Below are 18,512 nucleotides of genomic sequence, written 5' to 3'. Positions count from 1 at the left end.
ATTCAAGGGAGATTTGGACCCCTCATTTAAGGAAAGATATATCATTGAAGGCAGTATAGAGGAGATTTACACTAATGATCCCGGGTATGGAGACGTTTCCATATGAGGAAAGATGAAACAAGTTGAGTCTGTACTCCTAGGAGTGCAGAAGTATGAGAAATGATATGACTCAAACATATAAGAGTTTTAGAGGGTTAGACAAGGTAAATATTGGGTGGATGTCCTTGAACATTTTCAGGACTGAGAGCAATAGGTTTTTAATAATTAAGGGAAATCAGGGTTAAGGAGAGAAGGCAGGAAAATGGACTTAGTGTTGGATCAGTCATTTTTTTATTAAATGGAGGAGCAGGCTTGAAAGGCTGAATGGATTACTACTGTTCCTGTTGAATATTAATTATTCTATGGAACGATACAGCACAGATGGAAACTATTTGGCCCATTATACCAGTGCTGGCTCTTTGGAAGATTCATCCAATTAATTCCACAGTCATAATAATGATAATCTTTATTATTGTCACAAGCAGGCTTACATTAACATTGCAATGAAGTTACTGTGAAAAGCCCCGTGTTGTCACATTCTGGCGCCTGTTTGGGTACACTGAGGGAGAATTCAGTATGTCCAATTCACCTAACAAGCACGTCTTTCGGGACTTGTGGGAGGAAACCGGAGCACCTGGAGCAAACCCACAAAGGCACGGGGAGATCGTGCAGACTCCGCACAGTGACCCAAGCCAGGAATTAAACCCGAATCCCTGGCGCTGTGAAGCCACAGTGCTAACTCTGTGCTAATGTGCCGCCCATTGAGTAACTATGATTAACACAAACTGATTTGACTTGATTTTTATTCAGAATTTAATTTCTTACAACAGGGTTGGAGTTTATGAACATCATAATAATAATCTTTATTATTGTCACAAGTTGGCTTATAATAACACTGCAATGAAGTTACTGTGAAAATCTCCTAGTCGCCACATTCCGGCCCCTGTTCGGGTATACAGAGGGAGAATTCAGAATGTCTAATTCACCTAATAAGCACATCTTTCGGAGTTTGTGGGAGAAACAGACCCCAATGAATATGGTTCAGTCCAGGCTGTGATTCGCAAAACAATCCAATCACTGAAGTTACTTGTGAACTTGCTGGTGCATCAGTAGGTTGGAATCTGAGTGAATCCCCTCCCATACTGGGAGCAGGTGAATGGCCTCTCCATTGTGTGAAGACGCTGCTGTACAGTGAGGTGAGACGATTGGCTGAACACAGACTTTTGAGTGGTAAGCTGCTGATTGGGCGGCACAGTAGCACAGTGGTTAGCACTGTTGCTTCACAGCTCCACGGTCCAAGGTTCGATTTCTGGCTTGAGTCACTGTCTGTACAGAGTCTGCACATTCTCCCCGTATTTCCTTGTGTTTCCTCCGGGTGCTCCGGTTTCCTCCCATAGTCCAAAGATGTGCAGGTTAGGTGGATTGGCTTGACCATTTTGAATTGCCCTTACTGTCCAAAAGGTTTAGGTGGGGTTACTGGTATACGGGGTTAGGGTGGAGGTATAGGCTTAAGTCAGGTGCACCTTCCAAGGGCCAGTGCAGACCCGATGGGCCAAATGGCCTCTTTCTGAACTGTAAATTCTATGATACAATGAGAGCATCTGAATGGTCTCTCTTAAGATCCCCAGAATCTTTATAACAATCTTCACAGTCTGGGCATTTAAATGGTCTCTCCCAGTGTGAACTCACTGGTGTCTCAGCAGATTGGAGGAATGAGCAAATCCCTTCCTACATTGGGAGAAGGTGAACAGCCTCTCCCCAGCGTGAATATGTTGGTGTGTCTATCCCTTTCCATACTCAGAGCACGTGAAAAGCGTCTGCCCAGTGTGCGTGCACCGATGAACTACTGGCTGGGATGGCTAATCAAATCCCTTCCCACAGTCCCCACATTCCCACGGTTTCTCCCCGGTGTGATTGCATTTATGTTTCGAAAGGCCAGATGATCGACTGAAGCTTCGTCCACACACAGAACACGTGTACGGTTTCTCCCCACTGTGAACGGTGCTTTTTCCTTCCAAGTTCAAAATCCGATGATATTCAGTTTACGATAAATTCGGTGAGTGTTAGATGCTGATGTGATGTTTAGTTTCTGTTTCCTAACTGTGTGAACTCGCTGGTGTAATGCTAGGTTAGTTGACCAATTGAATCCCAACCCACACACAGAGCAGGTGTATGGCCTCTCCTGAGTGTGAATTTGCTAGTGTCTCAGCAGAGTGAATGTGTGAGCAAATCCCTTCCCACACTGGGAGCAGGTGAATGGCCTCTCCCCGGTGTGACTGCGTCGATGCATTTCCAGCTGGCATGGGTAATTGAATCCCTTCTCACAATCCCCACATTTCCATGGCATCTCCCTGTCATGACTGCAATTCTGTTCCGAAAATCCAGATGATTGGCTGAAATCTTGTCCACACACAGGACACATGGTACAATTTCTTCCCGCTGTGATCGGTGCTTTTTCCTTCCATGTTCAAAATCCAATAATGTTCAGGTTACGATAAATTGGCTGTCTCCATCAGATTCTGATATCATGTTCGATGTCAGTTCCCCAATTGCAAAGCCTCCCCTTGTAATACCCTGTGAAATTGATTGAAAATAGAAAAAAGGGAGTGAGGGAGAATCCACAAAAAGGCAGGTTGTGAACTTGATCTGAATCAATCTGGTAATTTGTGGGTCCGGCAACAGGAAAATGTAACCACAAGAACTGCTGGATTGGCATAGAAACCCAACTGGTTCACCTCTATTGGAGTAGAGAGAAAGTGAAAGGGACTGTGGGAGGAAACCGGAGCACCTGAGGAAACCCCCACAGACATGGGGAGAACATCCAAACTCCACTCAGTCACCCACGGTCGGATTTGAACCCAGGTTCTAGCACTGTGAGGCAGTAGTGATATCCCCTGTGCCACCCCGTTCTTTCTTCTCTGCCGCTGCTCTGCCTCATCAGTAAGACATTGGGACAGTTTGATGGACGGTGTCTCCATTCTGAATAATGGGTAACAAGCTCCTCCCAATGGGGAGTTGGTGTTGGTTATCTACAATGTTGTAAGGGGGCTGGTTAGAGGGGCTGGTTTAGCACACTGGACTAAATCGCTGGCTTTGAAAGCAGACCAAGGCAGGCCAGCAGCACGGTTCAATTCCTGTACCAGCCTCCCTGAACAGGCGCCGGAATGTGGTGACTAGGGGCTTTTCACAGTAATTTCATTTGAAGCCCTGCTTCTTATGAGGAAAGGTTGAGGGAGCTAGGGCTTTTCTCTTTGGAACGGAGGAGGATGAGAGGCGACTTAATAGAGGTTTATAAGATAATGAGGGGGATAGATAGAGTGGACGTTCAGAGACTATTTCCTCGGGTGGATGTAGCTGTTACAAGGAGGCATAAGATTCAAGGTAGGAGATATAGGAGGGATGTCCGAGGTAGGTTCTTTACTCAGAGAGTGGTTAGGGTGTGGAATGGACTGCCTGCTGTGATAGTGGAGTCGGACACTTTAGGAACTTTCAAGTGGTTATTGGGTCGGCACATGGAGCACACCAGAATGACAGGGAGCGGGATAGCTTGATCTTGGTTTCGGACAATGCTCGGCACAACATCGAGGGCCGAAGGGCCTGTTCTGTTCTATATTCTATGTTCAAGAGAGGATTTTCAAACAGGAAACACAAACCAAATATCACATTAAGATCCAACAGTGTCACTCAATTGATCAGGACCTGAATATCCTCAGACTATAAATGTCGAATGAAAAATGTTTGTTCTGTTTGTGGGAAAATATTTCAGACATCAGTGTGACTGGAAAAGCACCGAGACACACACGCACCTGAGTGAGAGTGTTCCAGTGGACGGACTGTGGAAAGCTTTAACCAGTTACAGCCTGAAAAAACACACCATTCACTAAGGGGAGAAACCATACACGTGTTCTGTGTGAGGACCAAACTTCACTTGATTGTCTAAAGAGGAAACAGACAAAGGCACCGACTCCATGGCGATACTGTCGAAACCGTGGGGTATGATTTTCGCTTAGGGGGTTTCCAAAATGTGACAGGTCCCCTGTTCATATCCCGGACGAGCTCTGCAAAGCACTTGACTGGGAAGGTGATGGTGTAATGGTATTGTCACTGGATGAGTAATCCCGAGACCCAGCACAATTCTCTGAGAATGCGGGTTCAAACCCCACCACGGCAGATGCTTCATCGTGGCTTGTATTTGAACTTGAATCCAATAAATCCGGGGAAGCACAGTAGCACAGTGGTTAGCACAGTTGTTTCACAGCTCCACTGTCCCAGGTTCGATTCCCGCTTGGGTCACTGTCTGTGCGGAGTCTGCACGTTCTCCTCGTGTCTGCGTGGGTTTACTCCGGATGCTCCGGTTTCCCCCCAGTCCAAAGATGTGCAGGTTTGGTGGAGTGGCCATGCTAAATTACTCTTAGTGTCCAAAAGGGTTAAGTGGGGTTACTAGGTTATGGGGATAGGGTGGAGGTGTGGGCTTGAGAAGGGCGCTCTTTCCAAGGGCCAGTGCAGACTCGATGTGCCGAATGACCTGTTCTGCACTGTAAATTATGTGGTTGTGGAAGTTCGATGTTAAACAGTTTAGTGAGAATTGGGTCAAAGGAGCAAAGGCTAAGTCTCACAGACAAGATGAGCACTGAGAGAGCATGATGGGACACAGCAGGAAAAGAGGAGAAAGATATGAGTTCAGAATTTGGACAAGAAAGGTCTTCGAGGCAGTTTTACTGAGTGGTTTAGTGGAAGAGGAGCTGTAGAATCAGCTGATCGGATTGTTTCACTGGGTGAGGTTTGCCAGTACTTCCTGTTGGCTGGATCTTCCAGTTCCACAGATCTCTCGCTCTGCTGTTCCGGTTCATTGGTTGTCTCATTGGGTTCGCTGTAGGCCTCTTGGAGTCTGTGGAAAAACTCCCAGTGCCTCATTTGCCTGATGAATTCCCTGGAGCGGAGAAACTACGACATCTTCTTCGCAGCCTTCAACACGTCATCGATGAAGACCAGCATCTTGCCAAGGCCATCAACACTGTTTGCCTCCAAACAACCGCGGAACCTCAAACAAACCATTGATTGCAGCAAACTACCCAGCATTCAGGAGAACAGCGATCATGACACCACACAACCCTGCCATGCCAACCTCTGCAAGACGTGCCAGATCATCAAAATGGGTACCACCATTACACGTGAGAACTCCAGCAGTCAAGGGCATTCAACCTCTGATCTTCGGGTAAGCGTTCGGCCTTCAGGATGTGCGACAACGCAGAATGGCCGAGCAGAAACTGATGTCAAGTTCCGCACACAAGTACGGCCTCAACTGGGACCCTGGATTCATGTTACATTACATGTGCTTGCGAAATCCTACCAACTGTCCTGGCTTGAGACAATTTACACCTCTTTAACCTGTGATTATCCCTCTCTCCAGTCACACCGTATGGACCTGTAAAGACTTAATTACCTGCAAAGACATGTATTCAAAATACCATTTTGCATCATTGAATTTTTCTACATATGTGTTTGTGGAACCCACATCTTCATTCACTTGAGGAAGGAGCTGCACTCCGAAAGCTAGTGATTCGAAACAAACCTGTTGGACTTTAACCTGGTGTAAGACTTCTTACTGTGCCCACCCCAGTCCAGCGCCGGCATCTCCACATCATAAATGAGAAGCATTAAATGCTTCTGCCAGTTTCGAACCAGGCACCTTTGGCGGGTTAGGTGAATGTGATAACCTCCATGCTACAGAAACAGCTGGTAGCACAGTACCAATGGACCTGTGCAACGTTCAACTGCACAGTCTTGGGAGGCCAGGTCACCTATTACATGAAGACAGCTGTTCCTTTAAAACAGATGTCTCAACTTGTAAGACCATAAGATATCAAACTTATATTGAACTTTAGCATTTGTTCAGCAAATATCTAACGGAACAATGCTCTCTGTTCAATCATTCATGCATCATTCTTATCGTCCACCAATTTTACTCAATATGTTTTGTTATTCGATGTAGAATGTCAGTATATTTATTTGTTATATATGACTTCATTTTGAATTGAATAGCTCTCGAGTCTTCACTCTGAAATATACACCATTGAATTGCAAACATGACGACCAAGAAAAGAAAGTGTTTCACTGGGTAACAGAAATCCCATGAATCATTGTCGAGTTTGACCTCAGACAGCTTTTGAACAAAGTCAAATATAGTTAAATGGAAGTTACTTGAGAATTATATGTTGCTTATATTTGACCACTCTGTGTTTTGGTGTGAAATGTTCTGCAGCCTAAATCCCGTTCATGTATAAGAAAGGAGGGGTGACAGCAAATCCGCACTGAGCCTGGATTTCCTCATCTCCCCGAGTGGCTTTTCCTGTTTCTCCATCATTAAGGCCGAATCTTTCAAAAATGTGGTTGTTAAATCTCTAACATTTCCTCTAATTCAGTTACAGTATTGTTTGTGTCAGTCTATATGAGCCGTCCAGATATGTTTCGGATGGTGATTAAAATCTTAATCTACGTCTACAAAGCCATTAAATTATTTTGTGAACTGAGCAAACTGCCAAGATCCGCACTTTGTTTTTTCATGTATGTAACGATCTGTCTGGACTGTACGCAGAACAATACTTTTCACTTTACCTCGGTACACGTGACAATAAATCCAATCCAAAGACAGTTTCTTACTCGTCTTCAAATTGAAAAGAGTCTTCTTAAAAATTATTCATTCATGGGAGGTGGGCGTCACTGGCTGGGCCAGCATTTACTGCTCATTCCAATTGCCCTTGAACTGCGTGTCTTGTGAGGCTATTTCAGAGGGCACTTACAAATCAACCACAACATTGCTGTGGATCTGGAGTCACGTGTAGGCCAGACCACATACGGAGAGCAGATTTCTTGAAGGATATTAGTGAAACAGATGAGTTTTCACAACAATCAAGTGTTATCATTAGACTTTTAATTCGAGACTTTTATTCAATTTCAGCATCTGTCATAGGCAGATTCGATCCCAGATCCCCAGAGCATTAACCTGGCTCTCTGGATTACTCGCCTAGTAGCAATACCATTACTCCAATGCCAAGCCCACATATTCTTGGCAGAATATGGTGTCTCGTGTTGTGTTCTGTGACCTTGTCTTGCAATGATTCTACAGAACTGCTGGTGAATTAGCCAGAACAATGATTTATTAATGTACACGTGGTAAGGTAATGATCAGAATGCTACACAGACTGTTATCACAGAGCTACATTAGACTCTCTTGGAACTACCCTTATGTGCGACTGGCCTTGTGTATGCCTGACAACCTTCTCCTGGTAGCCGAATGTCACCTGACTGATGCCTGATGCCAACTACTGGTGGGAGGTCACACTGCTGAGTACATGTAATATTATATACAGGCTTATCACCACATCTCGTAACTTCTTGAAATTATCGAGTAATTTATTTTTTCAAACATATTCTGATAGCTCTGCAGTTTCTGGAAACATTTTGGTTGATCGTGTTACTTTTTAAAATAAAGATCTAGTCTTTGCAATATAATTACCTAATACACCAATTCACTAATCATAATCAATGTTCACTGCTGAATAAACCTGAATTTAATTATTGTTTTTTGCGATGAAATCAATACATAGTTAATATAGAAAAGGTACAGAAGGCAAAATGGCTGCAGAAAGGCACATGTTAGAGGTATAAAAGGGCTTCCTTGACATTATTACTAAGGCCAGTGGATACACTTTGAAAATAATAATTTACGGGCAACAAGGTGGCGCAATGGTTAGCACTGCTGCCTCACGCTGCCAAGGTCCGAGGTTCGATCCCCACCCTGGGTCAGTGCCGTGTGGAGTTTGCACATTCTTCCCGTGGTTTTGATGGTCTCATCCCTACAACCCAAAGATGTGCAGGGTAGGTGGATTGGCCACGCTAAATTGTTCTTAAATTGGAAAAACTGAATTGGGTACTCTAAATTTTTTTTAATATAATGAAAATAACAATTTTAAAACTAAATGTGATTACACATGCGTTCTTACAGCTTCCTACATGACAACAGTGAATATGTTTCAAAAGTACTCCGTTGGCTTTAAAATACTTTAGGAGGTCCAGTGGTAGTGAGAGGTTTTATAGAAATGCACATTTGTTCTAATTGTCTGCAAACGAGGATATATTACACTTGGTGTCCTCACCAATTTATTGATAAAGGTTGAGTCTTAATTTTGTGTAATAACCACGTCATTGACACCATTTTGAATACTCTGTGAACCTCCAGAAACACCATATGCACAATTATTTGCATATGTTGCAAAACACAGCGAGTTGTTGTGATTTGGAATGCGCTGTCTGTAATTGGTGCTGGAATCTCATTGGACTGTAACTTCCAAAAGGGAATTTGGTACATTCTGAAAAAGAAAACAAAATAGTCGAACTCTGGGATTAAATGGGTCGCTGTACAAAGAGCTGGCACGGGAAAAATGGGCCAAATAGACTCCTCTGTGCTCTAGCAGCCTTGTGTACATGTAAAGTGAGTGGTAACAACCTGGAACCTACTGCCTATGAGGGAGGAGATGCAGAGATGATGGAAGGATTTCAATAGGAAATTGGACAGACGCTGAGAGAAATAAATCCACAGGGATTCGGGGAAAGAACGGGGCAATGGGCAAACTGGCTTCCTCCACAGGGAGCCGACACGGTCCCAAAGGGCTGAATGGCCCCATTCCCCACCCTCCAGATGCTGTGACCTCAGGGGAGAAATTCAGCTGCTCCAGTCTCTCAAACTAACTGGAGTCCCTCATCTCTGGTGCCATTCTTGTAAATGTCCTCTGCACCCTCTCTAAGAACTTCACATCTTTCCTAAAGTGTGGAGCCCATATATAGGGTTCCATTCTGGAGGGATAGAATTGAAAAGTACGGAGGAAATTTTCAACTTGTTTAAAACGATGGTTAGACTACACTGGGAGCTCTGTCAACATTGATGATCTTCATTTAGAAAAAGAAAATAGAGGCACTGGATAAGGTGCAACAAAGATTCATAATGTACAGAACTGAGAGCATTTAACACTCAGGAAAGGCCGGGGCTGCTTTTTTCTGGAAAAGAGAAGACTGATGGGTGACCTGATGGAAGTCTCTCAAATTATGAAGGGATTCAATAATTCAATAGGAATTTCAATAGAAACGTCTTTACCCGCGAGTGGTGATAATGTGGAACTCGTTACCACAGCGAGTGGTTGAGGTGAACAGCATGAATCCATTGAACGTAAAGCTAGATACATACATGAGGGAGGAAGGAATAGAAGGAGATGCTGATGGGAGGGGGGGGGGGAAGATATAGAGGGGGGCGGGAGATATAGAGGGGTGGGTGGAGGATCATGTGGAGCATAAATACTGACACGGACCATCAGCTGGTATGGGAATTTAACCTGTGGTGTTGGTGTCACTCAGCACAAACCAGCCATCCAGCCAACTGAGCTAACCGATCCCCGTGTAAATCTGTCATAATTCCATAAATATTAGTGATTGCTGTCTCCCACCATACTATTTAATGTAGTTTCCCAGTGCACCTCAGATAACTTGCCCTCTCATACCCTAATAATTTTCTTCTGTGAGAAGCACCAAGATAAATTAAACAAAAGAACCATGTAACCACCACAGCCCATCTTCATGGCAATGTGGCATGATTCTGGGGGTTTCCAAACAGAAATGGTAATGAAACATCTTCTAACCTCCAAACACCCTTTCACTCTTTGATCCTTGTGAAATATGAAACCAGATATTCGCAAGAAGGCTCAGAGAGAATCAGACCATTGGAGACGAAGCCATGAGGCCAGCCAGTCCAGCAGAAAGAAACCCTCTGACCATCCCCCAACAGAATGAACAAAATGCAGTCCTGGGTGTAATTGAGAACAGAAACAATACAGAAGAATCCAATCCCTGTAATCAGTTGTGAACTTCTTGGTGTCTCAGGAAGTGCGATGAATTACAAAATCCCTTCGCACATTGAGAGCAGGTGAACGGCCTCTCCCCAGTATGAACTCCCAGGTGTGATTGCAGATGGCATAACCGAGTGAATCGCGCAAATAGAGGTGAACAACTTTGAGTTATGGGGGTGACACCCACGCAGACACTTGGAGAACGTGTCTCCACACGGACAGTGACCTGGGGCCAGGATTGAACACTGGTCCTCAGCTCCGTGAGACCGCAGTGCTAACCACTGCATCACCTAACGATTTAGGAGGGAACAAAATGCAATATCTCCAAATTTGCAGATGACACAAGTTGCTTGGGAGGGTGAGCTGTGAGGAGGTTGCACAGATCCTTCAGTGTGATTTGGACAAGTTGAGTGAGTGGACAAATGAATGGCAGATACAGTATAATTTGGAGAAACGCGAGGTTATCCACTTTGGTACCAAAAACAAGAAGGCAGGCTAATATCTGAATTGTCATAACTTAGGAGAGGGGAATGTGCACTGAGAGCTGGGTATCCTCATACACGTCACTGAAGGTAAACATGCAGCTACAGCAGGCAGTAAGGAAGGCAAATGATATGCTAGCCTTCATTGCGAGAGGATTCGAGTACAGCAGCAGGAATATCCTGCTGTCATTATACAGGGCCTTGGCGAGGCCATACCTGGAATATTGTGTGCAGTTTTGGTCTCCTTATCTGAGGAAGGATGTTCTTGCTCTAGAGGGAGTGCAGCGAAGGTTTATCAGACTGATACCTGGGATGGTGGGACTGACGTATGAGATTGAATCAGTTAGGATTGTATTCGCTGGAGTACAGAAGAATGGGGGGGGGGGGGGGGGGGGGGGGGGATCTCATAGAAACCTATAATATCCTAACAGGACTTGACATGGTAGATGCAGGAAAAAAAATTCCGATGGTGGGAGTGTACAGAATGAGAGGTCCCAGTCTGAGGATATGGGGTAGACCATTTAGGACAGAGATGAGTAATTTCTTCATCAGAGAGTGGTGAGCTTGTGGAATTTGTTACCACAGGAAATAGTTGAGGCCAATACATTGTATGTTTTCAGGAAACAGTTAGATATAGCACTTAGAGCGAAGGGAATCAAAGGATATAGAGGGGAAATCGGGATTAAGTTATTAAGTTGGATGATAAGGCCATATATAATGAATGGCAGAGTAGGAGCGAAGGGCCAAATGGCCACTTCCTGCTCCTAATTTCTATGTTTCTATGTAATCCGTTCCCACACTGAGAGCAGGTGAACGGCCTCCCCCCAGTCTGAACTCGCTGGTGTGTCTGCAGACTGGATAACTGTGTGAATCCATTCCCACAGAGGGAGCAGGTAAATGGCTTCTCTCCAGTGTGAACTCGCTGGTGTGTCTGCAGGATAAGCTGGCACCCCTGATGTTGGAGATATTTGAGAGGCGATAGGGAAGGGGTTGTTACCACAAACTTTGGAGCAGGCATCGGTTTCCCTGTTGCTTAAAAAGATAAGGATCCGACGGAGTGTGGGTTGTCTAAGCCCATATCACTTTTAAACGTGAACGCAAAGGTATTAGCGAAGATACTGGCAGGCAGGCAGGAGGAATGCCTCCTGAAGGTGATAGGTGAAGATCAGACGGGGTTTGTGTGAGGGAGGCAGCTCTTTTCAAACGTTAAGAGGGTATTGAACGTGGTCATGGCATCAGCGGAGGGGAAGGAAACAGAGGTGGATGTGGCAGTGGACGCTGAGAAAGCGTTTGACCAAGTACAATGGGGGCACTTGATAGCAGTTCTGGAGTGGTTTGGGATTGGTCCACGATTTGTAGACTGGGTAAAGCTACTGTATGAGGAGCCGGGGCCGGTGTCCGCACAAAAAACATCAGCTCGAGATACTTTTCTCTCACCGTGGGACTAGGCAGGGATGTCCTATGTCCCCCCTGCTGTTTGCACTCGCGATTGAGCCGTTGGCCATCGCAAAATCGCCGTTGGCCATCGCGTTAAGAGGTTTGGGGTATGGAAAGGGATAGTGCGGGGGGGGGGGGGGGTGCTGAATAGCGCATAGGGTGCCCTTGTATGCTGATGACTTGTTATTATATGTGTTGGAACCGAGTGTGTCAAGAGGGGGAATATTGGAGCTGCTTCGGGTGTTTGGGTTTTCTCGGGGTACAAATTAAATAGAGACAAAAGTGAGTATTTTGTGGTGTTTCGGCCGGTGGTGTGGGCAGGGGTGGGGGGCCTGCCATTCCGTAGGGCAGGGGTTCACTTTAGATATCTGGGTGTGCCGGTTGCTCGGGATTGGGGGGGGGGGGATCACTGGAGGGTTGCTTAAAATGAACATGTTGCCGCAATTTCTGTTTATTGTCCAATGCCTGCCGATTTTCGTGCCAAAAGCATTTTTGGAGAGTTTTAAGGAATAATTTCCTACAAATGGAAACATCTTCTTCATGTCCACTCTACCCAGGCCTCGCAGTATCCTGTAAGATTTAATAAGATACCCCCATATCCTTCTAAACTCCAACGAGTACAGACCCAGTGTCCTCAACTGTTCCTCATACGACAAGCTCTTCATTCCAGGGATCATTCTTGTAAACCTCCTCTGGACCTTTTACAAGCCCAACACATCCCTCCTTAGATTTGGGGACCAAAACTGCTCATAATACTCCAAATGGGGTCTGATCAGAGCCTTATTCAGCCTCAGAATTACATCCCTGGTCTTGTAGTCTAGCCCTCTTGACATGAGGCATTTGCCTTCCTAACTGCCGACTGAACCTGCACGTTAACCTTTTAAAAACAATTTAGAGTACCCAATTCATTTTTTCCAATTAAGGGGAAGTTTAGCGTGGCCAATCCACCTACCCTGCACATCTTTGGGTTGTGGGGGCGAAACCCACGCAAACACGGGGAGAATGTGCAAACTCCACACGGACAGTGACCCAGAACCGGGATCGAACCTGGGACCTCGACGCCGTGAGGCGACAGTGCATCTGCATGTTAACCTGAAGAGAATCCTGAACAAGGACTCCCAAGTCCCTTTGTGCTTCTGATTTCCCGATTTAGAAAATAGTCTATGCCTCCATTTCTCCTTCCAAAGTGCATAACCTCACACTTTTCCATATTGTATTCCATCTGCCACTTCTTTGCCCACTCTCCTAGCCTTGCTCAGCATTGCTTCTCTTTCTAATCACTTTAAATTAATGTCCTGTTTATAATCTTGCCCTAAATATGACTTGCTAGATCAAATGTCTATTGCAGATCCTTAGTTTTAATGTGGTCAAGTGTCTTTCCATTTGAGAACTGTTTAATAAAGTTATTAGAATTATTTGTAGCTCGGGCAGCACGTGGAGCAGTGGTTAGCACTGGGACTACAGCGCTGAGGATGCGGTTTGAATCCCAGCCCTGCGTCACTGTCCGTGTGGAGTTTGCAAATTCTCCCCATGTCTGCAGCGGTTTCACCCCCACAACCCAAAGATGTGCAGGCCAGGCTAAATTGCCCCTGAATTGGAAAAATTAATAATAATAATTGGGTACTTTGAATTTTTTTTTTTTTTAAACGGATTATTTGTAGCTTCCCCACCAATCAGTTTTTTTCCATTATCCTGAAGTGACCTTATTTTTATCGGGAGTTAACTGAAGTGTGTTCCTAACCTCTCATTATCTAAATTTCCATTCACCACTTTTCTGTCCACCTGACCCAGTCTATGGCTTTCTCCCTCATTGTCTAAAACACATGAGCAACTTTTGTATAATCGTGGTGCATACATTTAAGTTTAAATCATTGATATATACCGGAAGACCACCCAGGCATCCATCAGTCCTGGATGTGACTAACAACAGCAACAACAGCTGAATCAAACCCTGCTGTTGCCTGTGAACTTGCTGATGTCTGTACAGTTTGTTTGACTGAGTGAATCGCCTCCCAAACACGGAGCAGTGAACAGCCTCTCCCCAGTACCGCTCCCACGTGTAGGCCACACAGTAGCAAAGTGGGTAGCACTGTTGTTTCAAAGCTCCAGGGTCCCAGAATTCCCAGCTTGGCTTACCGACTGTGCGGAGTTTGCACATTCCCCCCATGTCTGCGTGGGTTTCCTCCAGGTGCTCCAGTTTCCTCCCACAAGTGTGAAAATGTGTCGATCGGGTGGATTGGCCATGCTAAATTGCTCTTTGTGTCCAAAAAGGTTAGGTCGGGTTATGGGTTAGGTTTGAGGTATGGGCTTAAGTCAGGTGCTCTTTCCAAGGGCTGGTGCACTCGATGGGCCGAATGCCCTCCTTCTGCACTGTAAATTCTATGATTCTGTTTGTGTGAACTCGCTGGTGTTTCTGAAGATTCTGTTCACTTTTAAATCTTTTTTCACAGTCAGAACATTTAAAAGGTTTCTGGTCAGTGTGAACAAGTCGGTGTGTCATCAGGTGGGATAACTGAGTAAATTTCTTGTCACACACGGGGCAAGTGTACGGCCTCTGCCCAGTGTGAACTCGCTGGTGTTGCTGAAGCTGGGATGAACAAATGAATCCCTTCCCACACACGGAGCAGGTGAATGGCCTCTCCCCAGTGTGAGTGCGTTGATGTATCAGTAAATTCATTTTACTTTTAAATCTCTTCTCACAGTCAGCACATTTAAAATGTCTCTGATCAGTATGAACAAGTTGGTGTCTCAGGAGGTCTGATGACTGAGTGAATCCCATCCCACACACGGAGCAGGTGAATGGCCTCTCCCCAGTGTGAGTGCGTTGGTGTCTCAGTAATTCCTTTTTACTTTTAAAGCTCTTCTCACAGTCAGCACATTTAAACGGTCTCTGATCAGTATGAACAAGTTGGTGTCTCAGGAGGAATGATGACCGAGTAAATCCCTTCCCACACACGGAGCAGGTGAATGGCCTCTCCCCAGTGTGAGTGCGTTGGTGTGTCAGTAAATTCATTTTACTTTTATAACTCTTCTCACAGTCAGCACATTTAAAAGGTCTCTGATCAGTATGAACAAGTTGGTGTCTCAGGAGGAATGATGACTGAGTGAATCCCTTCCCACACACGGAGCAGGTGAATGGCTTCTCTCCAGTGTGATGGCGTTGATGTGTCAGTAAATCCTTTCTGCTTTTAAAGCTCTTTTCACAGTCAGCACATTTGAACGGTCTCTGCTCAGAGTGGACCTGATGGTGAGCCCGGAGGTTTGACAAAGCATTAAATCGCTTCCCACATTCCAAACAGGTGAATGGCCTCTCCCCAGTGTGAGTGCGTTGATGTAACAGTAAATCCTTTCTGCTTTTAAAGCTCTTCTCACAGTCAGCACATTTAAATGGTCTCTGATCCGTATGAACAAGTTGGTGTGTCAGGAGGTGGGATGACAGAGTGAATCCCTTCCCACACACAGAGCAGGTGAATGGCCTCTCCCCAGTGTGAGTGCGTTGGTGTGTCAGTAAATCCTTTCTGCGTTTAAAGCTCTTTCCACAGTCAGCACATTTAAATGGTCTCTGATCAGTATGAACAAGTTGGTGTGTCAGGAGGTATGATGACCGAGTGAATCCCTTCCCACACACGGAGCAGGTGAATGGCCTTTCCCCAGTGTGAATACGTTGATGAGTTTCCAATTCAGATGGGTAATTGAATCCCATCCCACAGTCCCCACATTGCCACGGTTTCTCCATGGTTATCGGCAAGTTATCAGGTGTAGGTGGGATGCAGATTTGAGGTCACTGTCAGATCAGCCGTGAAGTTATTAAATGGTGGAACAGGCTCACGGGGCTGAATGTCCAATTGCTGCTTCTTGATTCCTTTGGTGCAAATGTCCTTATGTCTCTCCAACTTGGATCATCAGTTGAAGCCTGAGTACGGTGTCTCCCTGCTGTAAATGCTGCAATTTAATTTCATGCTGTGTGATTGATTAAAGCTCAGTTCCAGCTAACTGTGGAAAATTACTTAGATGTCTGCGTCTCGGTGCTTTTCCAATCACAGTGATTTTTAAACATTTTTCTGAAAGACAAAACAAACATTTCTCCTTCCACGTTGAAAGGCCGGTCCTGATGAATCAAGTGACTCTGTCAGATCTTGACATGATGTTTGTATCTGCAAATATTCTGTGAAAGGAGATTACATTGAAATATTGTGAATATATAAGACACAAACAGGCCATTCTGTCACAGATTCTGCTGCTGTCAATACTCGGCACACATCTCCGACTGTCACACCTATCAAATCTCAGCTTTTCAGCTGATTTTCGATTCCATTTTCTCTCATATCCTTGTCCCGAATCCTTTTGAAAACATCTCAGCACTTTCCTCAACTCCTTTCCATGATAATGGGTTGCCCATTCTGAACCTGTGAGGAAATAAATTTGTCTGTATTGTCCCCTTGGATTTATTCATAACTATCTTGTATTCATGACTTGTTGTTTATTGATGGTCACTCTCTCACATCACCCCTCTCCATTTAATCTTTCCTGAGAGCTGTAATCTCTCATGTTACAAAAGTCATCACTGTCAATGCAGGATAGAATTCGCAAAGAGACAAACCTTTCTGTCGGGTTCAGTTTGTTGTGTGCAAATTCTCCAATTCTAACCCCCTGTAAAAGGAGTTTACAAAAGCCAACACTGTCAGTCCAGGATAGAAATTCTGAACAGGCAATTCAAGTTTCTCTGGGACATTTTTTCCTCTTTTGTTCCCCCAAAGCTGTAAATCCCCGTCCCACACTCTCCCTCCTCCCTGGGCTGAAATCCAAACCCATCTCAGCAGCTGCACCATTTCTTTCCTCCACTCCCAGTTTTCTTCCTCCCTCTCCTCTGCCTGGGTTCAGTTCTCCAGCTCCTGTCTGCAGACTGACAATAATATCAATGGGTCTTATTGGGGGTTTGGGGCCTCCAGCGGGTGTTTGTGAATCCTCCCCGCCCACCTGCCAGGGTTTCCTTCCTTGCCAGAGATCAGTGTCCTCATTGATTTGAGTACAAAGTGTAAGCTCTTATTTCTTGTCCCCCTCCCCCATCCTCTGTGAACCATCCTCCAGTGTCTGAAGCAGGATGGTGCCCGTTAACCTGGGCCTGTTCCCGGGAGGGAGAAGCTCCGCAGCTGCAAACCAGGGAGCTGACAATGATGGTGAAGGGTTTGCTCCAGCTCACAATGCCCAGGGACTGATTGACGGCGGGTTCGGACCAATAGGAAGGGGCGGACCTGGAGGACCGATAAGAGCGGCTGGTCCTCCAACCAATCAGAGTGAACGAGAGGTGGAGCAAGCCCGGGGCTCTCGCTCCCTCCGCATGCGCCCGGCCGCACACTTCGTCCACTCGGGCCTGTCTCGGCGAAAAGCCCGAGCAGATTTCGCTGGTTCAATTGCTGTATCCGAGCTTCGTATCCAGATCTGTGGCCAACACGAAGTGTTTGTAAAGCCTCCCGACCTATCCGACGCCTCCATCCCTCCCTCATTACTCACCGCGCAGATCTGACCAGCGGACAATTTTCACCGGACCGCCTGAAGCCTTACCTGTCATCCGCACTGCGCATGCTCGTAGTCACGTTGGTGACCGTGGCTCTGCCCCGCCCTCCATTCACTCCGATTGGTTGGAGGACCAGCTGCTTCGCTCGGTCCTCCAGACCCGCCCCTCTCTTCCTATAGGTCCCGAGCTGCCGTCAATCACATCGATCATTGTGAGCTGGAGCATGGCGCAGTGCCAATGCTGGTCTGAGTTAACGGCCGGCGTCTTTCCAGAGGCTGCAAACCCACAGAGGGCCAAAGGCATCAGCGATAGTTGTGAAACCAATGGGATATTGTAAAACAGGAGGTCAGGGTTACAGTCAACAACAATAACTTCTATTTATATAACACCTTGAACATCATAAATCATCCCAGTCAACTTCACAGGAACATTATAAAACAAAGTGAGACTCCCAGACACAAAAGGAGATATTAGGGCAGGTGACCAAAAACTTGGTCAAAGAGGTGAGTTTTAAAGGGGTCTGAAAGGAGGTGAGTGAGGTGGAGACTGGGAGGTTTAGGGAGGGAATTCAGTGCTTGGGGCCGAGGGAACTTAAAACCGCGGCGGAGTAATTAGAATCGGGGGTGTGCAAGAGTCCAGGATCAGAGCTGTGCAGATATCTCAGGGGGTTGTGGGGCTGGAGGAGATGACAGACACGGAGAGAGATGAGGAGGGATTTGAAAACAAGGGAGAATTGACTGGGAGAGAATGCAAGTCTCGGAGCACAGGGATCACTGGGGAAAGGAACTTGCTGTGAATTAAGACATGGGTAGCAGGCTTTTGGATGGCTTTAATTTTACAGAGGTAGAATGTGGGAGAGCAGCCAGGTGTGTAATGGAATTGTCGAATCGGGAGGTGACAATGGCATGACCGAGGTTTCAGCCCCAGGCGCACAGACACAGGAGAGAGGCCGGATAATTTAATGTATGTGGAAACAGGCAGTCTTTTTTTAAATGTTTTTCAAAATTTTTCAATAATTTTTACAAACCACTACAAAATAAAATATAATGGAAAGAGAACAAAACAATCTGTCAACAAAAACAACTTAACCCACTAATAAATTAACAATTTAACAAACAAAACAAAAAAAAAAGGTGGGGCATT

The 18,512-nt window shown here is 45.6% G+C and overlaps 1 protein-coding gene and 1 long non-coding RNA gene across 2 annotated transcripts; both read right to left on the bottom strand.

Annotated features, from left to right (window-relative positions):
- Positions 1-825: 825 nt before the first annotated feature.
- LOC140418366 (uncharacterized) lies at positions 826-17,409 on the bottom strand. The gene is made up of 2 exons (XR_011944973.1): positions 17,366-17,409; positions 826-2,613 (listed from the first exon to the last, which is right to left on the bottom strand). It is a non-coding gene; the product is annotated as an uncharacterized lncRNA (long non-coding RNA).
- LOC140418335 (uncharacterized) lies at positions 7,175-17,471 on the bottom strand. Its single transcript, XM_072501790.1, has 2 exons — positions 17,417-17,471; positions 7,175-16,019 (listed from the first exon to the last, which is right to left on the bottom strand). The coding sequence occupies exon 2, from the start codon at positions 15,588-15,590 to the stop codon at positions 14,163-14,165; it is 1,428 nt and encodes a 475-aa protein (XP_072357891.1). The 5' UTR covers positions 15,591-16,019; positions 17,417-17,471; the 3' UTR covers positions 7,175-14,162.
- Positions 17,472-18,512: the final 1,041 nt, after the last annotated feature.

The sequence above is a fragment of the Scyliorhinus torazame genome, chromosome 5 (genome assembly GCF_047496885.1).
Source record: "Scyliorhinus torazame isolate Kashiwa2021f chromosome 5, sScyTor2.1, whole genome shotgun sequence".
Taxonomy (NCBI): Eukaryota; Metazoa; Chordata; class Chondrichthyes; order Carcharhiniformes; family Scyliorhinidae; genus Scyliorhinus; species Scyliorhinus torazame.
This window is presented reverse-complemented; position numbering and strand designations above follow the sequence as displayed.

What these genes read in the sequence shown, in the direction of transcription:
- LOC140418335 (XM_072501790.1), bottom strand. Translation starts at nt 15,590, where the DNA reads ATGGAGAAACCGTGGCAATGTGGGGACTGTGGGATGGGATTCAATTAC.